The sequence below is a fragment of the Anomaloglossus baeobatrachus genome, chromosome 4, assembly GCF_048569485.1.
Source record: "Anomaloglossus baeobatrachus isolate aAnoBae1 chromosome 4, aAnoBae1.hap1, whole genome shotgun sequence".
Taxonomy (NCBI): Eukaryota; Metazoa; Chordata; class Amphibia; order Anura; family Aromobatidae; genus Anomaloglossus; species Anomaloglossus baeobatrachus.
The window spans coordinates 298,716,942-298,739,589 of NC_134356.1; the positions used below are offsets into that span (position 1 = coordinate 298,716,942).

The 22,648-nt window shown below is 40.4% G+C and overlaps 1 protein-coding gene across 4 annotated transcripts in view; it reads left to right on the plus strand.

Moving 5' to 3' along the window:
* The window catches only part of SYT1 (synaptotagmin 1), a 926,220-nt gene extending 903,845 nt beyond the window's left edge, over window positions 1-22,375 (plus strand). For all 4 annotated transcript variants that reach the window (XM_075344934.1, XM_075344933.1, XM_075344935.1 and 1 more), the window contains 2 exons: window positions 14,825-14,958; window positions 19,121-22,375. In XM_075344934.1, coding sequence (XP_075201049.1) covers window positions 14,825-14,958; window positions 19,121-19,327 — 341 coding nt within the window. In that variant the 3' untranslated portion in view covers window positions 19,328-22,375. The remainder of the gene's footprint in view (window positions 1-14,824; window positions 14,959-19,120) is intronic.
* Window positions 22,376-22,648: the final 273 nt, after the last annotated feature.

Below are 22,648 nucleotides of genomic sequence, written 5' to 3' on the forward strand. Positions count from 1 at the left end.
ACATCACTGTGTCACAAGGGTGATGGGTGCAGAGAGAAAGGGAAGCAAGGGAGGATAGGTGCAAACAGTATGACGAGTCGGGGGGAATGTATGAGGACACAAAAATGGGGAGCAAGGGGGATTGGATGGATGCAGACACAATATGGTGAGCGAAGTGGGGAGAAATTTGGGGATACAGTATTAAGAGCAAAGGGGATGTATGATAAAACAGTATCCAAGGGGGAAATGGTTGTGGCCATAGTATGAAGAGCAAGGAAGGAATGTGTAAGGAAACAGTATGAGAGGGGTGATATATGCATACACAGTATGGAGAGTGATGGGAATGGCATGGGTGCAGACACAGTATGGGGAGCGGGGGGAAGAGTGAAATTTGAGAACACAGGATGAAGAGTGAACGAGGGAGACATAAGTGCAAACACAGTATGGGGAACAGAGAGGGGTATGTATGAGTAAACAGTATGAAAGAGGGGATGTGTGCATACACAGGATGAGGAGCAGGAGGTAGGTGTGAGAAGTCAGAATGGTGATTGAGGGGGTAAATATATTTAGTATAGTTAGTGGGAGGATGTGAGAGGAGACAGTATGAGAGAGAGTAAAATGTGTGAGAGCCTTTGGAGTGGAATAGAGTGAGCAAACAGTATGGGGGGAGAATAGTGTGAGAATAGAAACTGGATAGTGTGTGGGGGAGATGTTTAGAAAGGAAATAGTATGGGAGGACAGAGTAAGAGTACAGCCAGCAGGGGACCGTATTCTGAGGTGGGGAAATGTGATAACTAATCACAGTGTAAAGACTGGGCAGTGTAGAGGACAGTTTGATCAGGGGGCTCAGTATGGAAAGAAGAGGGCAGTGTGGAGCGCATGTGCCATAAGAGGGTCCGTGTGTGAGTCATATTTTGTGCAAGGAACACAGTGAGGGTCAATTTTTTTATTCAGGGGCACAGCAAAAACAGATATTTTTTATTCAAGAACATTATAATCATTCTGTACCATGTCAGCATGTACTGCAGAAAACTGGAGAAAATGGAAGTCTTCAGAGTTGAGCTGTGGCTATGGATGTGAAAAATCATCTTGGCTTCTGGATAAGATGAAGCAAAAAAAGAGAACGCCTCAAATCAAATAAGTTCTCATCAGGGCTATGGTTCCTGAATGGTCTGCTGTCTGATGACTGATAGCAACAACTCCCAGTATCACCTTATCATTGTTAAGGACATACTGAGAGTGGTAGATTCATGTGCTAAAAATATATATGGAGCTGATTTGACATTACAATTGATGTACCATGTACTGATGGTGGTTCTGGTGGTGTATTACTGTACTTATGAGGGTTCTGATGCTGTTTCTGTACTGATGGGAGTTATATGGATGTATTTCTGTACTACTGGTGGCTCTGATGAAGAATTTCTGAACTGTTGGTGGTTCAAATGATGTATTTCTGGACTATCAACGACTAGAGTAAGATTTCTGATGTCATGATGCATGATGTCACACTCCCATTCCACCCCTGTCCCTCGACAACTTCTTCCAGTTTTTCAGGACTCAGCAAAACTGTTGTGAAAACAGCAAAAGTTATTGTTTATGCAACTCTGGTGTGCGGAAAAACTTTCCAACTTTTCAAAGTGGTTTTCACCAGGGGAATAGCATTGATGAATCGAAGACTATGTATTCTACTTTTGTTGTGACATTTCCAGTGGCATTCCTTCACATTTTGGTGTAAAACTTTGAGGAATATACAGCTCTCTACTTGTTATAAATGGACCCCCAGAAGTTGTCTCTAATTGGGAGCACTATCCAAATAAAATCTGAAGTTTGGGTATTTCTTGCTTTATTGAAGTCTTTGAATTTCTTATGAGCTCACTGACAAGATACCATGGACTGTTTGTTTTCCATCGTTACCTTTCACATATACACCCAGTGGATGTGACTTTGAAGGACTGGTGATAGAAAGTGTTTGAAAACACTCAACAAACGTTTCAGTAGTTACATCCTCAGCATTTTAAGCAGAACTACACTGATTTTAGTTATTCATAAATGAATCTGGCTAAAGAGAAATGGCAATTTACTGTTTATATAATTCTACTTCTATTTTTATTCGCATGATAAGCAGGACAATTGCTCAGCTTCAGATAATTGGCTGATATCTTGCTCTAATTCTAAGTGAAATATAGGCTTTTAAATTAGTACCTTCACATAATTATGGACCTATTCAGCAATCATGGCTAGAATGTTAACTAGAATTTATATTTTGCTAATTTTAGAAATGGTGCTGTATTTATGTGGAAAAACATTGCTTGCTCTTGCAGTCATCGCTCCGGCAAGAAGACAACACAGATCCCTAATTTACAAATATAGAATTTTCTGCTTTAGTTAAAACATAAAATATACAGTTTAAAATGCAGAATTACTGTTGAGAGAATAGTGTTGACCCAGGAGATAAGGAAAACATTATCCTCATTATTAGTTCACCAGACTTAAATCAGCACAATTATGCGCCAATCCTAAACCCCATCTTGAATCTGTAACGCTTAGGTTGTGTGCACACTGCAATTTAATCAACTGACAGAGGTATACTTCAGGTACACCTCAGGGAGTATACCTTCAGTAGAGGTTTCAGAGATGTTTATTGAAAAAAACCAAAATACATGGACCTCATGGAATACTTTTTTATATTGCAGACACTGTATTAGATAATACAGTTTACTGAGCATTAAAAAAGCTGTAGATATAGAGCTAAAATCAATAGTGACATACAGTATACTATCCTGATGGAGGCCTAAAGACCATTCTTTTGGTCTATGTTGGATGATGTAATCTCTTTAAGAACTTGCCAATATGGTAAAGATGATACATGCAGAGAGTGCTAACCTCCAAAGGAGGAGTCACCGGGCCAATGATAAGGATGAAATGATGGCCCCTGAGAGTGATGAAGTAGTGATGTACAGTCCGGCTCCTTTTGGTGACCTGGTTGCTATGGCTCCGCTTACCAAAAAGAGCCGGCTCATTCGGATCGTTCTTGGCTCCCTATTCAATATGTGTTCACCCTAGGTGAACACATATTTAAGATTATAGTAATGCCAATGAAACACCGCCCACCCGCGGTTAAACCCCACCCACAAACAATGGACCAATTAGTTTGTTGAGTGGGTGGGGTTTAGCCACGGGTGGGCAGGGTTTCAGCGGCAAAAAGAGCCATTTAGAGAATTTAGTGTCTCTCACTGGGGATCTGGCTCCTGTCAGTCACAGCAGGGAGCCGGATCTTTGTGTCGGATCGTTCGCGACCGACACATCACTATGATGAAGAGACTTAAATCCCCAGAGGGGGTGAAGTCTGTAAAGTGCTGTGGAATTAATGGCAATATAAAAGTGAGTAAAATATATGTTTTGCTAGTGTATAGGGAAGCCTTTTGGGTGAGTGGATGCAGCTAAAGAGTATCCTGCCATTCAGGAAGGAAGGGACTGCATTAAAATACCAGCGGGGTGCAAGGAATACAGTTCAGGCCCATGAACAATGAGCATCCAAGCGGTAGTGTGTGAGCCAGATTGGGTACAGTGAGGATGAACAGCTGCATGAATAGGAGATTACGAGGTGGGAAGGACACTGAAGGACTGGAAAGTAAGGCTATGTGCGCACAGTGCGTTTTTCGCGGCGTTTTTGCGCGTTTTTCGGGTGCGTTTTTGGCCTCAAAACTGCATGACTTTGCTTCCCCAGCAAAGTCTATGAGTTTTCATTTTTGCTGTCCGCACACAACTGTTTTTTAAGCTGCGTTTTTTGAGCTTGAAAAAAAAAATGGACATGTCAATTCTTTCCTGCGTTTTTCTGCGTTTTCCGCCCATGCAATGCATTGGAAAAACGCAGCAAAATGCAGAGATCAAAAACGCAGCAAAACGCAGCCAAAAACACACCAAATCGCGGTAAAAACACATGCGTTTTTTGATGCGTTTTTTCGACGGAGGTGCGTTTTTGTGCGTTTTTAGCAGCCAAAAACGCACAAAAACGCAGCGGCAAAAAAACGCAGCGTGCGCACATAGCCTAATAAAGAGGTGTAATTCTTGTGAGGCTGAAGGTGGATCACAGATAAGATCCACAGAAGACAGAGAAGAGTTTAAGTCTTGGTCAAGGGCTAGCTCGTGGTATAGTATGTGCATCATCAGCTTAGAAAATGTAGCGTGAATCACTTTTTATGCATTCCAGTTAGGTATTTGTTTACACTTTATTCATAGCTAAGAAGGTTAAAAAAAGATACAGGTCCATCAAGGTAAACCTATAATCATTCCAGAAGAAAGCAAAAAAAACACATCAATTAATATGCTAATTGCCCCATATTACAGGAAAAATTCAGACTACATTTCTGGATTAATATTTCCATTGCAGACATCTTTATTATTCATGTTATTGTATTTATCAAGAAAGGCATCCGCACCGTACTTGAATTTGTTTTGGGATTCAAAAATTACAGCATGGTGTGGAAGAAAGTTCCATAGTCTCACTACTTGTACAGTAAAGAATCTCCATTTGTGATAATGAGGAAACTTTCTTTCCTGGAAGTAAAATAGATACCCCTTGTCATTGACATAAAAAGCCACCTGCAATAGGTGCCATCTTAAGTGTTTCTGTCACATGGAGTTTGGCTGATATCTCACCGGATGTCATGGTGCCAGACAGCAGGCTCAGGCGTCGACCAGCTGTGTGTTCATTTGTGATCTGGCTTGCAAGAGTTAATTTTTGCTAGCCTGCTGGTTACCTCTTGGATCACATGTTCCTGGAGACCTATCACAGTCCCTCCCCACCTTTTTAAGATGGCGGAATCTGTATAACCATGCCGACGATAGATTTTGCTACACCGGACCGTGTGCTGTTGTATCCCAGTCCTCTGGTGATTGTATTGCTTAGTGTTTGGTGTTGTTGTGGAGTTCTCTCATCATCTTGTTGTTTCCTCCCTGCTATTATTTTCCTCCTTAGCACTTGTTGTCTAATGCCTCTGTTTGAGTGTGCTGTGCGAACGAGTTTTGGTCTCCCCTGTTTGTCCATATCTGTGAGTTCTACCATTCCTGTCCCTCCCCTCCCCTGGGGTGAGGGAGAGGGAGTATTAGATCAGAGCTGTACAGTAGCAGGGCTAGGAAGGTGGCCCAGACTTCATCACCAATTAGACATATCTCTGGGATCGGGGAAAGCTAGAGCCCCCCTACTCTGATTGCCAATTTAGAACCCCAGTCCCCGGTTATCTTGTCTTCTTAGCTGAGGGCAGAAACTCTGTGCAGCACCTCATAAGACATTATTAACTGTGTAACAAACATACAGGGGTACACATATTTGCACTATAGATAGGTCTTAAGAAATATGGAGTGAAAATTGAGAGTCCATACTGATCTGAAGCCATCTATATAATCACTGTAGCGCATCATTTTTTAAAAAAAGCAGTCTAAAGATAACATTACTCCTTGTACAGAGTGCCAAGACTTATGCAATGTTCTTCTGGGTATTTAAATATGCAAATAGCCAAAGAGCTCTGGCGCCACCTATTGGATGTAATGATTCATGAAGTCAATATTGATCTTCCAATATTGACGTTTAGGATGGCTACATCCTATAGGAGGCGCTAGAGCTCAAGTCCTTTTCCTCTTTGAAGAAGATATCTGCATATTATCTGCAAGAAGGATCATACAGTGAAATGGATTTTGGTAATGTACCTATTATATTATTGAGAAATCAGTACAGTCCATTCCAGCCTATTATGTCTGAGATTCATTCCACATGGATAATTTCTAGGAGTGTTATTTTCTTGTCACCTACTGTCTAAATGTAGTTGCTGGCGAGAGTCCATGCTTTCTACAGCAGAAAACCTGAGGAAAGAAGGATATTTATTCTAAGTGTTACTTTTGTGAGTCCGCAATTGTTCCCTTACACCTGTTTGCTACGTGTTTGTATGTTTGTGATAACTTCCTAAGGACCATTTTACGGCTGCAAATATTGCACTATTTATTTTGCCATTACCATACTTATTGTGAACTAAGCCCATAAATGATATGGAATTGGATGTTACATGTGATTTCTCATATTATTCCATGCTTTTCATCAAGGTTCCGCATTTGACAGTTCAGACTCTGTTGATTCGTAAAGCGACCCTATACAAACTGTCTCTATAGGAAACCATCTGTATGTTTATTATTATTGTGCCTTAGTGACGTAAAAACATTATTATTTAATGTCTATAAACAAGCTCAGTGGAAAATGACAAGATTGTGCTTTTCCTATCGTAATGTTTATGCATATTTCTCTAGTAAAAAGAAGTAAAGAAGAAATGCACAAATGTGTGGGTGTAAGTAGATCCTGATAATGCAGATAAGCACATGAGTAGTTTATGATTATTGTGAGTGTTACAAATTCCCAAGAACAGAACCAAATGTAAATTTTAACCTTATCAACGCTGCGTTATTACAGTTCTGCATAAATCCTCCAAATTATGGAGCTGTAATACACCATCGATAGAAGTCAGTGGGGCGTTATTGCACCTCTCTTATTTCAGACTGAAGAATACAGAGTTTTTGTCTTATCTTCCATGTTCCATTTGATGTTCTATATAAAAAAAAATATATTCTACTTTAAAAGCATTGATTCCAGGGGAACACCTTTGTGATATGGTAAAGTATGGACTGTCTATAGAGAAGAGGACAACATGGTCTCAGTGTGCCACACTAAAGGCCGTTTTACATGCAACAACATCGCTAACGAGATATCACTGGGGTCACGGAATTCGTGACGCACATCCGGCCTCGTTAGCGACGTCGTTGCATGTGACACTTACGAGCGACCGCTAACGATCCAAAATATTCACCAAATCGTTGATCGTTGACACGTCGTTCATTTCCCAAATATCGTTGCTCGTTTGGGATGCAGTTGGTTCGCCGTTCCTGAGGCAGCACACATTGCTACGTGTGACACCCCGGGAATGACGAACAACAGCGTTCCTGCATCCTCCGGCAGTGAGGTGGCAGTGACGTGAATGTGGCTGCTCTCCACCCCTCCGCTTCTATAAGTGGCCCGCTGTGTGACGTCGCTGTGACGCCACACGAACTGCCCCCTTAGAAAAGAGGTTGTTCGCCGGCCACAGTGACATCGCTAGGAAGGTAAGTATGTGTGAAGCGTCCTAGCGATATTGTTCGCCAGGGGCAGCAATTTGCCCATAACGCACAAACAACGGGGGCAGGGGCGATCGCTAGCAACATCGCTAGCGATGTTGCAGCGTGTCTAGCGGCCTTTATGCCTCCATGTGTACTGGTATGCCATGTGCACGACTCTACCCCTACTAATGGAACACATAATAAACAAAGAGGAGATTAAAGATGGAACTCGTTAAACCATTTATTCTTCGGTGTATTAAAGTATCAAATTTAGAATAGCATGTAGTTGCACAAAACTTTAGCATTTCTACGCCATCTCCATCTCTTTTTCTGAAAATGGGTGGCAAGTCGCAAGACTGGTCTCACTCAAATGTGGCATGAATTGCAGAAATGTAATCCAGCACATGAGGAGAGTACACTTCTTTTATTTTTGCACACAGACAGCCTTAATAATGCACCAATCTCATTATGAGATGTCCGCATCTTACTCTAGTAGATGTCTAATCAATCTTGATGAATTCTTATAGTGCTCAAAGAGGTAATTTTGAAGAAAAATGGTCTAGTTACAGTACTTTGAAAAAGTATTCATACTCAATGATATTTTATTTCCAGATAACATACACAAAGTTAAATGTCCTTTACTGGAATTTTATATATATAATATTACCAAGTAGCAAGCATTTGAGAAGTGTAAAAGAAATGATACATAGCTTTCAAAATATTTTTAAAAAATATATAAATCAGAAAATTCTGAAGTGCATTTGTATTCAGCCCCCTGACAATACTATTTAAACCACCTTTTGCTGCAATTACCGCTGCAAGTCTTTTATGGTATGTCTCTACCATCTTTGTACATGTAAAACCTGAAACTTTTAATGGTGAGGATGGTGTTTTCAAGGTAATGTGCAGTATTAGTTTTCCACCACACATATCGCTTCGCATTTAGTCCATTAAGTTCTACTTTGGGTTCATCTGACCAGAGTACCTTCTTCCATATGCCATGTAGGGGACACAGCTAGCATGTGGAAGTAGGTGGTCTGGACAGATGAGACCAAAGTTGAACTTTTTGGCCTACAAAACACTATGTGGCACATCACCCTGAAATCACCATCCCCTTCGTCAAGCAAGGTGGTTGCAGCATCATGCTGTGGAGATGCTTTTCTACAGCAGGAATAGGAAAGATGATCAAAGTTGATGGGAAGATGGAGGGTGCTGAATACAAGGCAGCTATGAAGGAAAACCTGTTAGAGGCTGCAAGTGATTTGAGATTGGAGTCTAGATTCAACTTCCAGCAGGACAACGAGCCTAAAGCTATTTTGCAAAAAGAAATAGGCAAAAATGTCAGCCTCTAAATGTGGGAAGCTGATAGAGACATACTCCAAAAGACTTACAGCAGTAATCGCAGCAAAATGTGGTAATAGAAAGTATTGACTCAGAGGAGCTGAATATAAATGCACATTACAGTTTTCAGATTTATATTTTTAAACTATTTAGAAAACCATGTATCACACATACACTTCACAAATACCTGGTAATTAGGGTTGCAGTTCAGATTTGGAGAGAAAAGGGTTAATAGATCGCGCTGCCGTTGATCCATGTAGAAGGAATGATTTTATTTGTCTACATGTTTCAAAGCTTTATGGCTTCTCCCTCAGGACAAATCATATATATTGGTATATGATTTGTCCTAAGGAAGAAGCCATAAAGCTTTGAAACAGGTAGACAAATAAAATGATTCCTTCTACATGGATCAACGGCAGCTCGATCTATTAACCCTTTTCTCTCCAAATCTGAACTGCATCTCCACGTGGGTTCTGCTGCAGCTGTATTTACGCCATAAAACTATGTGCCCATAGGGAAAGTGTCCTGCGGATATATCCGCAGGACATTCCGCAGGAGCTCCCAGAAAACCGCAGCACAACTTTGTCTCTTTACATGCTGCGGTTTTATTGCGGAATGTCCTGCGGGCATTCTGCATTGAGGATACAGTACCATGGCTTCGGCACTGCATCCTCAATGCAGGACAAGTGCTGGAGTGATCGGGGAGTTCATACTTACCTCCATCACACAGCGCTTCACTTTCCGGTCGTGTCTGTCTGCACTTTGCAGGAGAAGGTGGGCAGGCTTGAACTAGCTTCGGCTGTCACATGACCGGAGCTCGTGCAAGCGCGGCCACCTCCTGCTGCCCGCTCCTGGCTCCACCGCGCTCCTCTGTACCGGAGGAAGTGACTCCGGTGTCTTCAATCAAGGCAGGTAAGTATAGGATCTTGCAGAAAAATCCGCAGGAATAATTGACATGCTGCGGATCTTTCCGCAGGGAAATCCACATTATTTCCGCTGCGGAAAAACATGCAGCATGGGCACAGCACTTCCAAAATGCCCTAAAAATGGCTGGGGACTCGCTGTACTGCGGATGTTTGAGAAATCCACGGAATTTCGGTGAAAAAATCGCGGCAAATTCCGCAAAATTTCCGCAGCGTGGGTACATAGCCTTACAGTGGTTGTGATCCTCACCACCATGCCAGGTGAGTCTACCCTCAAACCACCTTTGCTAACAGTGTTTTAGGATAAGACCCTATTTGCGCTTACTGTCTCTTCCAGCACTTTTAACCATGCTACTTAAGCCTGCTTTACACATTGCAATTTCGCATACGATATCGTATGCGATTTGCAACGCCCCCATCGTATGTGTGGCACGTTCAATTTGTTGAACGTGCCACACAAACGATTAACCCCCGTCACACGTACTTACCTTCCATACAACCTCGATGTGGGCGGTGAACGTCCACTTCCTGGAGTGGGAGGGGCGTTCGGCGTCACATCGACGTCATGCGGCAGGCAGCCAATAGAAGCGGAGGGGCGGAGCTGAGCGGGATGTAAACATTCCGCCCACCTCCTTCCTTCCGCATTGTGGGCCGGGAGCCGCAGGACGTAGGTAAGATCTGTTCATCGTTCCCGGGGTGCCACACACTGCAATGTGTGCTACCCCAGGTACAATGAACAATCTGACATGCAATTCTAGAGAAAGGTACGATGTGTATGCGATGAACGTTTTAACATTCAATCGCAATCGCACGAACCTGTCACACACTGCAATATACCTTACAATGCCGGATGTGCGTCACTTATGACGTGACCCCGCCGACGCATTGTAAGATACATTGCAGCGTGTAAAGCGGGCTTTAGTGTTGGCATATCACATACAATCCCAATAAAATACATTTACATTTGTTGGTGTAATGTGAAAAAAAAATGTGGAAAAGTTCATCGGGTATGAATACTTTTTCAAAGCCCAGTACTTGAAAACAAAGTAGAGGGTATGAACAGTGGAGGAAAGGAGACAGAAATAAATATACATCCTGGAAGTAATGACTCCAGTCCCATCAGGTCCTACTATTTGTATTAAGAGGTTAAACAATATAGTATTTAGTTTCAGAATTCATACAAGAATTGAATCCTAAAACTTGGGATAAAATATGCTCAGAAGATTTGCATATTTCCATTTTTCTCGAGTCAGATCTGTAGTAGGTAATGCTTTTTTAGAATGTTGGACACGGATAATGATGTAAAAGCCTTTTCCATGGCTCCGTACTCAGTGATCCGTTGTCCCTTGGCTTGGGTGAGGCAGTCAGCCATCTGTTCCTCTGTGTATTGTGCGGAGCCTCGGGAGAGCAATGTCTGTTGGGATGCTTTATGTCAGGCTCTTGATAGACTCCATCATGCTACATTGGTTATGAAGATGGGCAGCATTCTCCACAGGGCTATCCAGCTATACATTTTTTAGCTTAAAGTGTGTGCTTCCAGGTGTCTGAACAATCAAACACAATTTAAAATCCATCTTTTTTTTTTTCCAATCATCTTCGTCTGATTGAAAGCATCTTTGGCAGAATTTTGTCTACAGCGTCTGTAAAGCTGTCAGCGGCAGCAGGAACAATTGCTTTATCAATGCTGCACAAAAAATATTGTTGCATACTGCCTGAATGTATGACTCTTTTCTATTCCGACCTGAAATAACGTCAAATATACCGGGAACAAAATAAATCTTTTCCATATTCTGACAAGATGTTTGCGAATTCTCAGCTTTGGTGACCCATCTGAGTGTGTAAGGTTTAATTAGAATAAAATGGGGCATACTGTGGTGACAAAACCAGCAATGAAGTGGAAAAGCTACAGCGATTACTCAATAGAAATGTATGGTCACGTATATTTGTATACCCTGCCTTTGAACATATATTAATATAATATCAGCAGAAAATACATATAAAGATCCACCACAATATTTCCCATGATCCGTAATAGTACTGTACACTATGGTCCCTATTCATTAAAGTGATTCCATCAGAATTCTGGCTTTGAAAAATCTCACATGTAGACTTTGGCATTTTTGTGAAATTGCTAGTTTTGCCCCGCTCTGTCAAAATGGACAGAACTGGTGTGTAATGGGGATGGAGTGGGGGCGTGACACCACAGCTTGTCTAATTTATGATGACCTGTGGCACACGTTATGTCAGAGATCCTACTCCAGTCTCTAGCTGGAGTAAGATTTATGGCAAAGTGCAAGGAGGTGCACATCACTTTTGAAATGCACCTGATTCATTAAAAGGTATACACTTCTTAAAGAGAACCTGTCACCAGGTTTTTCCCTTTTAAGCTGCGGCCATTACCACTGAACTCTTATAAACAACATTCCAGAATACTGTATATAAGAGCCAGGCCGCTCTATAATGTAAAATAAAACACTTTTATAATACTCACCTAGGGATTGGTCCAGTCCGATGGGTGTCGCTGTTCTCAGTCCGGCGCCTCCTCTCTGATGTGATAGCAGTCCTCCTTCTTCTTAGCCGACTGACGGCAGATCAAACTACTGTAATGCGCAGGAGTGAGGAAAGGTCAAAGATCGTCTGCACATGCACATTACAATACTTTGACCTGCCCTCAGAAGGACAGATCACAGTACACCTGTGCAGGACCACAGTTCTGGCCTATGTGGATGACGTAGGACTCATCATGCGCATGCGCCTCATTAATGCTCCATGTATCATTCACTTCCACCTGGAACTATGTAGTGGGCTAATTTGCCCTCCTGGCAGGTACCTTGTGGTACATATGGCATTGCCCTCACTTCATATCTATTAGAGGTGAATCCTTGGAATTACTATACAGCGGACTGTATGTATACTCCCACGTGGTTTTTGCTTGACCTTTGCTAGCACTAATGTCAGCCATACAGGCTGCCATTTGAAGAAGTAGACTTTATAATATATGTGGTTATACACACCATGAATCTAAAGCTATAGATAGATATAGTTAATTTCACATTGTTATATATACAATTGGTGTATGCTCAAGTCAGGCATTCAATTATTGTGACTGTCGCATTGCCGGTTGCTCCTGGTTGGTGTTTTAACCTTTATCTGTGTGTCCACCTCTAGCACTGCTCAATAAAAAAAATCTTTTTCACCCAATGGACCGCTTGATCGTTTTTCTTCTCTCCCTTTACATTTACTACTATGCGATTGTCCAGTATTTATATGTAGTCAATGGTTGTTTTATATAGGGGATTTGCATTATTATTATTGCATGTACCTTGATAAAAATGCAACTTCTTTTCCTGTGTATTTTTCTTGTTTGTACATCCTATGGAAAGGTAGAATTTTCAGGATAAAAAAAAAATAAAATGTTTCAAGCAGATTTAAATAACACGGTGTAAGCTTCTTCTAAGGAAGCATTCTTACTTTTATTAGTATGTATGCACTCAGTTTCATTTTGTACAAATCCTTGCAGTGTACATTTAGATCTGTAGCTTGCTATGGACCCACAGTTTTCCCTGCATGTCGTATCATTGAAATATTCGCCCATAGCTTTTTAGATCTTCCTAAAACCAGCATACTGAGTGCCAGTGGATCTATACAACTAACCCATAACATAAGATAACATAGAAAACTGCACAGGGTTCCCAAGCAGCTGCCATTGTGGGAATCTGTCAGCTAGTTTTTGCTATGTTATCTGAGAGCAGCCTGAGATCCTGATTCCAGAGATGTATCACTTACATGGCTCTGTGTTTGGGTTTCAATAAAATCAGTGTTTTATCAGGAGGAGATTATTACTAGAGGAATAGTTGTCTCATGCCACATAGTCAATCTGCTTTGTGTAACCCTGTCCCAATAATAAATTAGCAGTTTTCTGTCCATATACAGAGTACACAGAAAGCTGAAAATGAATGTGTGGATGGGGATACACAGAGCTCAAAATTCACAGCACTGCTACATTTGCAGCAGAAAAAACAGGGATTTTATCATAACTGCTGAATCCAGTAAATTAAGTAATACATCGCTGGATTTGAGGTTTCTGCCCTTTCATAATAAGCTCTCAGTCGGGATAGCAAAAACCTTGTGATAGATTCTCTTAAAACTAATTTGCAGTTCAAATTTGGAAAGAAAAAGGTTAACAGACCGCGCTGCGGTAGAAAAGAGGTTCCATGTAGAAGAAATTATTTTATTTGTTAACGCGTTTCAAAGACTTATGGCGTCTTCCTTAGGACAAATCATATACACGATATATATGAGTTGTCAGGAGGAAGAAGCCATAATGCTTTGAAACGTGTAGACAAAATCATTCCTTCTACATGGATCCTCCTTTCTATGGCAGCGCGGTCTATTAACCCTTTTCTCGCCATATTTGAACGGAATCTCCACGTGGGTTCTGCTGCAGCCGTATTTACGCTATTACAGTGGTTGTGACTCTTACCACCACCATACCAGGTGAGTCTACCCTTACAGCGCCTTTGCTGACAGTGTTTTAGGATAAGACCCTATTTGCGCTTACTGTCTCTTCCAGCATTTTTTATCCTTAAAGGGAACCTGTCACCACTTTTTTGGCCTATAAGCTGCGGCCACCACCACCAGGCTCTTATATACAGCATTCTAACATGCTGTATATAAGAGCCCAGGCCAGGGTATAACATAAAAAACACTTTATAATACTTACCTAACGGTCACGCGGTGGGCCTTATGGGCATCTCCGTTGTCCGGTGCCGCTGCCTCCTCTTTCGGCCATCTTCGTCCTCTTTCTGAAGCCTGTGTGCATGACGTGTTTACGTCATACACACTAGCCGCTCCTGTGCAGGCGCACTACAATACGTTGATCTGCCCTGCTCAGGACCTGAATGCCGGCGAGTGTGGATGACGTCGGACCCGTCATGCACGGCGGCTAGAGAAGAAGGAACACAAAGATGGACTAAAGAGGCGGCGCCGGCACCAGACAACAGAGATGCCCATAAGGCCACAGTGCGACCGTTAGGTAAGTATTATAAAGTCTTTTTTATGTTATACCCCCGACCTGGACTCTTATATACAGCATGTAAGACTGCTGTATATAAGAGCCCAGTGGTGGTGGCCGCAGCCTATAGCCAAAAAAGTGGTGACAGGTTCCCTTTCAAACTATTTTGTACTGTTTTTAATCTGTGCACCGAAACATCTCTAAATCTAAAAATATCTGGTGAAAGTTCTCTTATCTCTGCAATGCTCTATATGAGCCCAGCTCCTTCAGCAACCTTTCCGCGTCTTATTGCTATTGGCTAACATTATGAGAACTCATTAGCCGTATTACACAGAACTGCCTACACTGTTTGCACAGAAATCTTAAATACCATTTTATAGCCCTTTTTTATTCCGCATACTTACTTCTAATTAAATTTAAATCTTTCCAGATCCCTATGTGAAAATTCATCTCATGCAGAACGGCAAGAGACTGAAGAAAAAGAAGACAACTATTAAGAAGAATACACTTAATCCCTACTACAATGAGTCCTTTAGCTTTGAAGTACCATTTGAGCAAATTCAGGTAATCTGAGACATCACCTTGGAGCATCCAAACATGGTCCTGTCTGATGTGACTCTGGAAGGCATGTAATGAGCGCTGTAATTATTGCATCGCCTCTGCTTTCAGAACACAGTAGATATTACACTATTCAGCTTTTCAGCATCCTTTTTACAATTGTATTTCCAGCGTAAAACTGTGAAGAACAGGGAGGGTGTTATGACTCTCCATCCTTCTACCATTTTCCACTTACTGTTCACCATGCCCTGAGATAGGGGGCCGTATGTACGGAACCTCAGCTCTGTCTTATTACAAGTACGGAACTCATAAGGAGACATTATACTTATATAACAATGGCTCTAATAGAAGAGGTATCCAGACAAATGCTACACAGATAGCAGCAAATGACATTTTCTGCTTTTCCTCCCATCGTTTGTGATACTATGCCGCAATTTGCCTTATCACAGGCTGTCACAGTGGATAGATATGTAATGCAGATCGACAGGTGCTCCTTACAGATATGAAGAATATATATATTCTGCACAGTCTTCTAAATAAATGTGCGCTTGTTCTAGTGTTGTCACAATCTAAGTGATAAAACATAGTTATAATTACTATTTGACTCTTACTTCTAAAATTAGATGTCCTTTCATTGGATAGAAACTAGGGATGAGTGTTATATAGTAGTTTGTATCCAAAGATAACACATTAGCTCAGAAACCGAATAGACAGTTAAGCAAAACAAACACGTTGCTCATAAACACCTCTGAAAACAAAGCCTTTTCATACTTTCATATATATAAATCCTAGTAACCAGACACCTTCTTAGAAATAGGTGGGAATCTCACCTTTTTCCCCTTCCCCTACCCCCTCTACATTCCCAACCCCTTGTCCTCTCTTTACTTTACACCAACCTCACGTCCCCATCTCTCCCTCTTTCCTTTCCTTTTCTCTTTCCTTTCATCTGAAAAATACATGTTTATGCTTATTTGTTGTTGCAATTTAATTTCTGTAATATTAAGAAACATCTTAAATAAAGAATTTACAAAAAAAAAAAAAGAAACTAGGGATGATCAAATACCTCAAATATTCGGCTTCATGAATATTTTCCGAATAGGTCACTGCTATTCGACTATTCGCGAATATTCGATGCGCAATGTAAGTCTATGAGAAACCTGAATAACAACTATTCGCAACTATTCGGGCTTCCCATAACCTTACATTGTGCATCGAATATTCGCATAGTGGTGACTTATTCGTCAGATATTCACGAAGCCGAATATTTGAGGTATTCGATCATCCCTAATAGAAACCCAAATAAACATAGAATATAAATATTTAGATGAAAATTATCCTACTATTGTAGATTTGCAGCAACATATCCACGCTGTGTGGCGGCCATTGTTGGGGTGATTTTGTGTCTGAGGGGCGGTGTGGCCTGGAGTCTTGGGGGCACAGCCTTGCAGCATGGGCGCTGTGAGGCACCAGGTCACCTGCCCTGCTGGTGCATTGTCGCTGCGGCAGTCGTTGGTGCGCGGTGCTGCACCTTTAAGGCGTTAGAGTTAGGGATCCACTCAGAGGTTCACCATGACGTGGCAGTGGGCTTCATACAGTCTGATCAGAATTAGGGATGATCGAATACCGCAAATATTCGGCAACGCCCATATTCGCCGAATAGGTCGCCACTCTTCGACTATTTGTGAATATGCGATGCGTAATGTAAGTCTATGGGAATCACGAATAGTTGTCGAAGAGCAAGTATTCGGGTTTCCCATAGACTTATATTGCGCACCGAATATTCGCATAGCGGCGACCTATTCGTCGGATATTCGTGAAGCCGAATATTGCCGAATATTTGTGATATTCGATCATCCCTAATCAGAATATTTAACAAATCAGTTGCATACACTTTTGCCTGTCAGCATTAGATCAACTTATGATTTTTGGATGTTCGGCCATGTCTTTTTCTACAACTATATTGATACCCATACATATCTCTGTCCCTTTTGGTTCACAATACAGGGAATCTGTCATCAGATTTTTGCCACCTAATGCGAGAGCAGCATAATATAGGGTAAAACTCCCTGATTCCAGTGATTTGTCACTTACTAAGTTTTTTTGCTGTAGTTTTGATAAAATCACTGTTTTATCAGCAGGAGATAATTATTAGAAGTCTAGTAAACCTGCTATTTAGTCCTTCACATTTATACGCTGTATAACCCCACGAACCACGCGCATGCAGACTCATGCACCAACACCACCAACAACACTGATTGGCACTCTACACAGAACTCTGTCAATCAGTAATGATTTCAGAGACTCAGCATTTAGAGAACTGCAGCAGATAAAACTGTGATATTATCAATACTACAGTAATCAGCTCAGTAAGTGACACATCACTGGAATCAGGGTAACTGGGCCTACATTATACTGCTCTCAGATGTGGTAGCAAAAACTTGGTAGCAAAAACTTGGTGACGGATTTACTTTAAGCATCTTTTCTGGAGACGAGTAATTTTTCATGATTCAGCTGATGTGCCTGCAGTGATGATTCTGTTACATAGGAATCTAATTATTTTTTGGAAAATTTCTATTACGGTATGCATATATTTAATTAGAAATATTATTAGGTTTCATTTGGATACAAAGGTAAAACATTCATTGCACATATGCTAAAAATATGTGTCCTGGTATGTGTCCCAGACCTTTTTATTCCTGGTGATGCAATCTACCTCTGTAACATTCAAGGATAAACAAAAATGGCAGGCATAAGAAGTATGGACAGGGTAGTGGGACCACAAGACATGTATGACACACAAAAGGCAATGTACAAGGTGTCTGAAAAGTAAGGAAACACGATGAAAAATAGGTAAAGGATGGTTTTATCCAAAGCAGAATGTGTATAAATTGTTCTCATTTATGGTGAATGAAGCACATGTGTCATGGCAAGGAAATTCCAAGCAGAGGCACCCAACCACATCTCCCATTACCCATTGGACATTTGCCAAACTTTTGGCCATCGATACATAACTTACTGGGAACGAGAGGGTTAGCTGAAGTTGCTGTGTCACACATTTTGAAAATTTGAGCCATCTCAGTTACATGTTGCAGCACCTCACGGTGACACTTATGAGAGACAATATAAGTACCGATATCAGTTTCTGCAAATTTTCAAATTTTGGCAACTACACTGAAGATAAGGTTGGAAGGCCTGTTCAGGTGCATTGTTTCAAAACTTCTGCCATGACACTCTTGCTTTGTTCACCAACATTGAATACAATCTCATCACGTTCTGCTTGGCATACCGCCATCAGTCACGTCACCTGTACAGAAGAAAAATCACTGTTAAAATGAAAATGAGAAAAGCTATCTTAACATGAAGCACACCATTACTTTTTGGGTGACACTGTCTACCAGTTTTCTGATTCACAGTTTTCTGATTTCTGATTTTGCCGCAGGTTTGTCCAAAGGTTTACCGCAGATGCTCCCCGGAATCCGCAGCTATCCATTGCTGCAGTATTTCTGCCTAGTTGTTGTGGTAAACCTGCGGAAACAGTGCCGATTTCGTGCAGAATTTCTGCAGAATTCCCGCCCTGTATTTCCATAGTGGAGGAGCGGGAATTCCGTAGATATTTCTGCATGAATAATTGACGTGCGGCTGCGGGAAACCCACTGCATTTTCCACAACCGCACATACCCATACACCATTGATACAGCACTCCCCAAATCCTATAGAGTAACATGGGGAGTGTCTGTACTTGCTAGAACCTGTGGATTTATCTAGAAAATCCAGATAAATTTGCGGGTTTTCCGTGGCAAAATCCGGGGGTATGTTGTCCCTTGGGCACATAGCCTAACAATACTTCATCCTATTTGTGCTGTCCAAACGACGGCTAGCAAGGATCAAAGCCTGGCTGTATGATGGCAACCAGGTATATTTTCCTCTCAAAGGGATTTACATGTCTCTCCCACTAGGCCTTTAAACTAGATTTTTTTCAGAAAAACAGAAGTGTTTCACATAGAAATATACTTGGCTGCAATGGTGCAGCCAGGCTCTGATTTATGTTTCCCTGGTACGGGCGGCATAAATCAGCTTAGAGGTTCCCTTTAATCTCCATTTCTTTTTTTCACAATTTTGTTGTCTAATTAAGTACCATTTTACATCTATTGTTTTTTCTCTTTTACAGAAAGTGCAAGTTGTTGTTACTGTTTTGGACTATGACAAGATTGGAAAAAATGATGCTATTGGGAAGGTGTTTGTGGGCTACAACAGTACCGGCGCGGAGCTCCGGCATTGGTCAGACATGTTGGCCAACCCAAGACGACCCATTGCACAGTGGCATACTTTACAGCCTGAGGAGGAAGTAGATGTAATGCTTGGCGTGAAGAAATAAAGAGAACCCTATCTGCAGTTGCCCATATAGTGCTCTTTAGCCAGTATATGTAAATACCTCAGTAGTATGGGTCCTTTCATGTCTTTCCATGCATTCCTATTCCAGGTCATTTGTACCTATTCATTTAATTTGCACAAATTTTAATGTCCTTACTTCCCTTGAAAAGAAAACATATTGTGCGCCACACAACTGCCCTCTTACTCTTCTTTTAAGCAATATGATGTGTAGATAAAGCATGAATCAATTTATTATCACACTCTTGTATATAACAGTATGCCAACATTTCTTTCTAGTCTGTGTATTTGTATGTTGTACGCGTTTCTTATTCTGTGTATACTTCGATGTTTTTAATAAGATGTTCTATTTTAAACAATGTAAATTGACTAAATATAGAAGAGCTGATATTATATTACAGGTTAACTATTGTATCGTCCGCATTCCAGGAGAAATTCCAACTTATAAGGCACTAGTAGAGTTGCACTGACATCTTAAAGGACAACTTAAATCTGAGCGCGACCAGATCCATTTGATTATGAAATAGGCGTACATTCCATATTTTCTGTGAGCAAATTAGTTCATATGTTTAGATTTCAGTCAGAGGCAACAGCTACAATTAGAGAGGTGTAAATGTCCATAACAGGTCTGGTCACTAGATGCCAAGATAATTTTTTGTATATATTTATGTGTTAAAAAAATCAAAGCTAAAATTGTGGCATTTTTCAATCTGAGTGACGAGGTACTAACAGGGAATACAGAGATTCTATATATGTATATATAGTCTCCGAGACTACTCCTATGTCCCATTAGATTTGCTTGTGCAAACAGCACCTTTTGCTCGTCAGACACAGCCCTGTAAATTTTAGCTTTAGATAGAATGTACAACTTGTGGTTTATCTGTCTCCCAAGTCATATTTCATCTACTCAATGTGTGTGTTGTACTCGCATACCGTTTCATGGACAGATCATGAGGCATACTGACAAGCATTGTGCCGAGTACACTGTCACCTACGTTTTCATAGTTAACAAACAGTATTGTGACCCAATATATATATATATAAAACTAAACTGATTTAGCCATAATTCTGAATGCACTTCAAGTAAGCCAAAACAGCTAGTGACCTTTTTTATATATATACTATTTGTATAATAAGTTTTAATTTGTCCTTTAAAAATGGTATAAAACAAAGAACAAGTGCTAGCAAACTGGAGCACCCTCTTGTGTATACTAGATGCTCATTTCAGGAGGAGTTTTTAAATGTTTTCAATGTTATTATGTAGTAAATGGCACTATTATGAAGCTATTAGTCATTCCATAAGTCTTAAACGACTGCTCTGTGTATCACTGTGACTGCCGTGTGTGCTTAGATGAAACTTAGTTCTCTCAGTGAATAGCAATCAATTAATTCTATAGTGATATTGTACTGATACTGCCATCTCTTTCTACTGCACTGCTGCAGGAGAGCATAGCACAAATAGGTTACTATGGACCAATTTGATCATGGGAGCTATGCTGGATTTTGGATACAGAATAGGTAGATCACACAGCAATGTATTGAGCACTGTGCAATATTATCCATAAATTATCTATATTTAAATATATATAAATATATATCAATAAACATTGAAGACTATATCTAGTTATCCTTTAAGCATATTATTTGGTGCGACAAATTATTAACATGTTTACCTTTATTTTCATTGCACAGATGAGGAATAGGGAATATTTATTTTTTTATTTGTTTTCTTCTTAAGACACAAGATCACAGACATAAAACAGGGCATTACACCCTCATAAAATACTTAATGAGCAAGGCACATCATCAATGTCCCTGCCACAGAAAAATTAGCAGTTTTATCAAGTTTTGAAACTGATGCTAATCAATATGATCATTCTTAAAGAAGCACTCCCACTAACAATATTATGGTTTAAATGTGTATATGATGTAGTGTGAGTTTGCTAATATACTCACCTACCGCTGCTCTCTCCAGCATGCAGTGCCGGTCTTCTGCTCTTCTCAGTGACCTGCTGGCTCAAGAAACACTCTATATGTGAGCTGGAGGTTTCTTTTAAACTGAAAGTCTATGGAACCTTGGTCTGACACTCCATAAACTTACATTGTAAAAGTCACTTCCAGGTTACGAAGATTACACGGAGGAGTCTGCAAGACAGTGATGTAATTTAGAAGAGCAGAAAAACAGCGCTGGACATTAGGGAGAGTGGCAGTAAGTGAGCATGTTAAATTACTCCCCATTCAATATATGCACATAAAAATCAAATTGTTAGTGGGAGGGCTTCTTTAATAATGGTGTTTCTCATATAGTAGTGATAAGGACTTAATTATAGAAAATGTTATCAATTAGCACAGATCTTTTTACTACCAAACCTTCATAGATACCCTGATATCTCATCTTAAGAATGGCATTAATAATTTAGAATGGGTTTAAGCCCGGATGCTGCGTAATCTTCAATAGTAGGGTGATAAATATACTTACAATTATAAAATTGACCAAAATTCATCAAACTATTTTAGCTTATTACTATTCTTCTTCTTCTTCTTTTTTTCCAAACTTTGTGTATATGTCTAATGGATATGCTCAAAATGCAGGTTCACACTGCCGAAAGTACATTCAGAATAGATATTAAGGCATTGTAATGAAATGCAAATGTACTTACTGAACCTGCTATTTGACCAGAATAGGGTAAAAACCATAAACAGCCACATCTACCTTTTGGACAAAAGCTGTGTAAGTCTTAGAATCTGATGCTGTAGAAATCCTAGTTGCCTTTGTCTATACTTACTGCCTGCTTGAGTGTTTCTATGTGTGAGTTTTTCTCCTGTATCTTGTAAAAATGTTTGGGTGTTTTCTCTTGCCATATCGCTCGTGACCCGCGAGCTAACAAAGTTTGCTGTGTATACCTTCATTTTTGATGAAGTGGTTCCAATTTATTTTCACTTTGTGTAGTGATTCCCACAGTAGAGTTTTCAGATCGTTGTTAAAAACCTTGACATATTCAGCAAATATTCAATAAAAATATTTTATTTCCTGTTTCAGTCCTATTTGTTATTTAATGGCCATTAATACATTTGGGTCAATACCTAATAAACACCAAAAAAAAAAAAGTTTTAAAATGGAGGTAGTGAGACAAAATGAGAGCATCTGCTGAAATTAGCATTCATCAGTAAGGATGGGCAAATTTGTTGGTGGAATTGAATTTTATTAAAAAAAAATTTGCATTCTGGAAATTACAGATTTCTTGTAAATTGCTTTGAGCAAATTGAGCACAATGGTGGCTGGCTGAAATAGATGTTCATGCAAAGT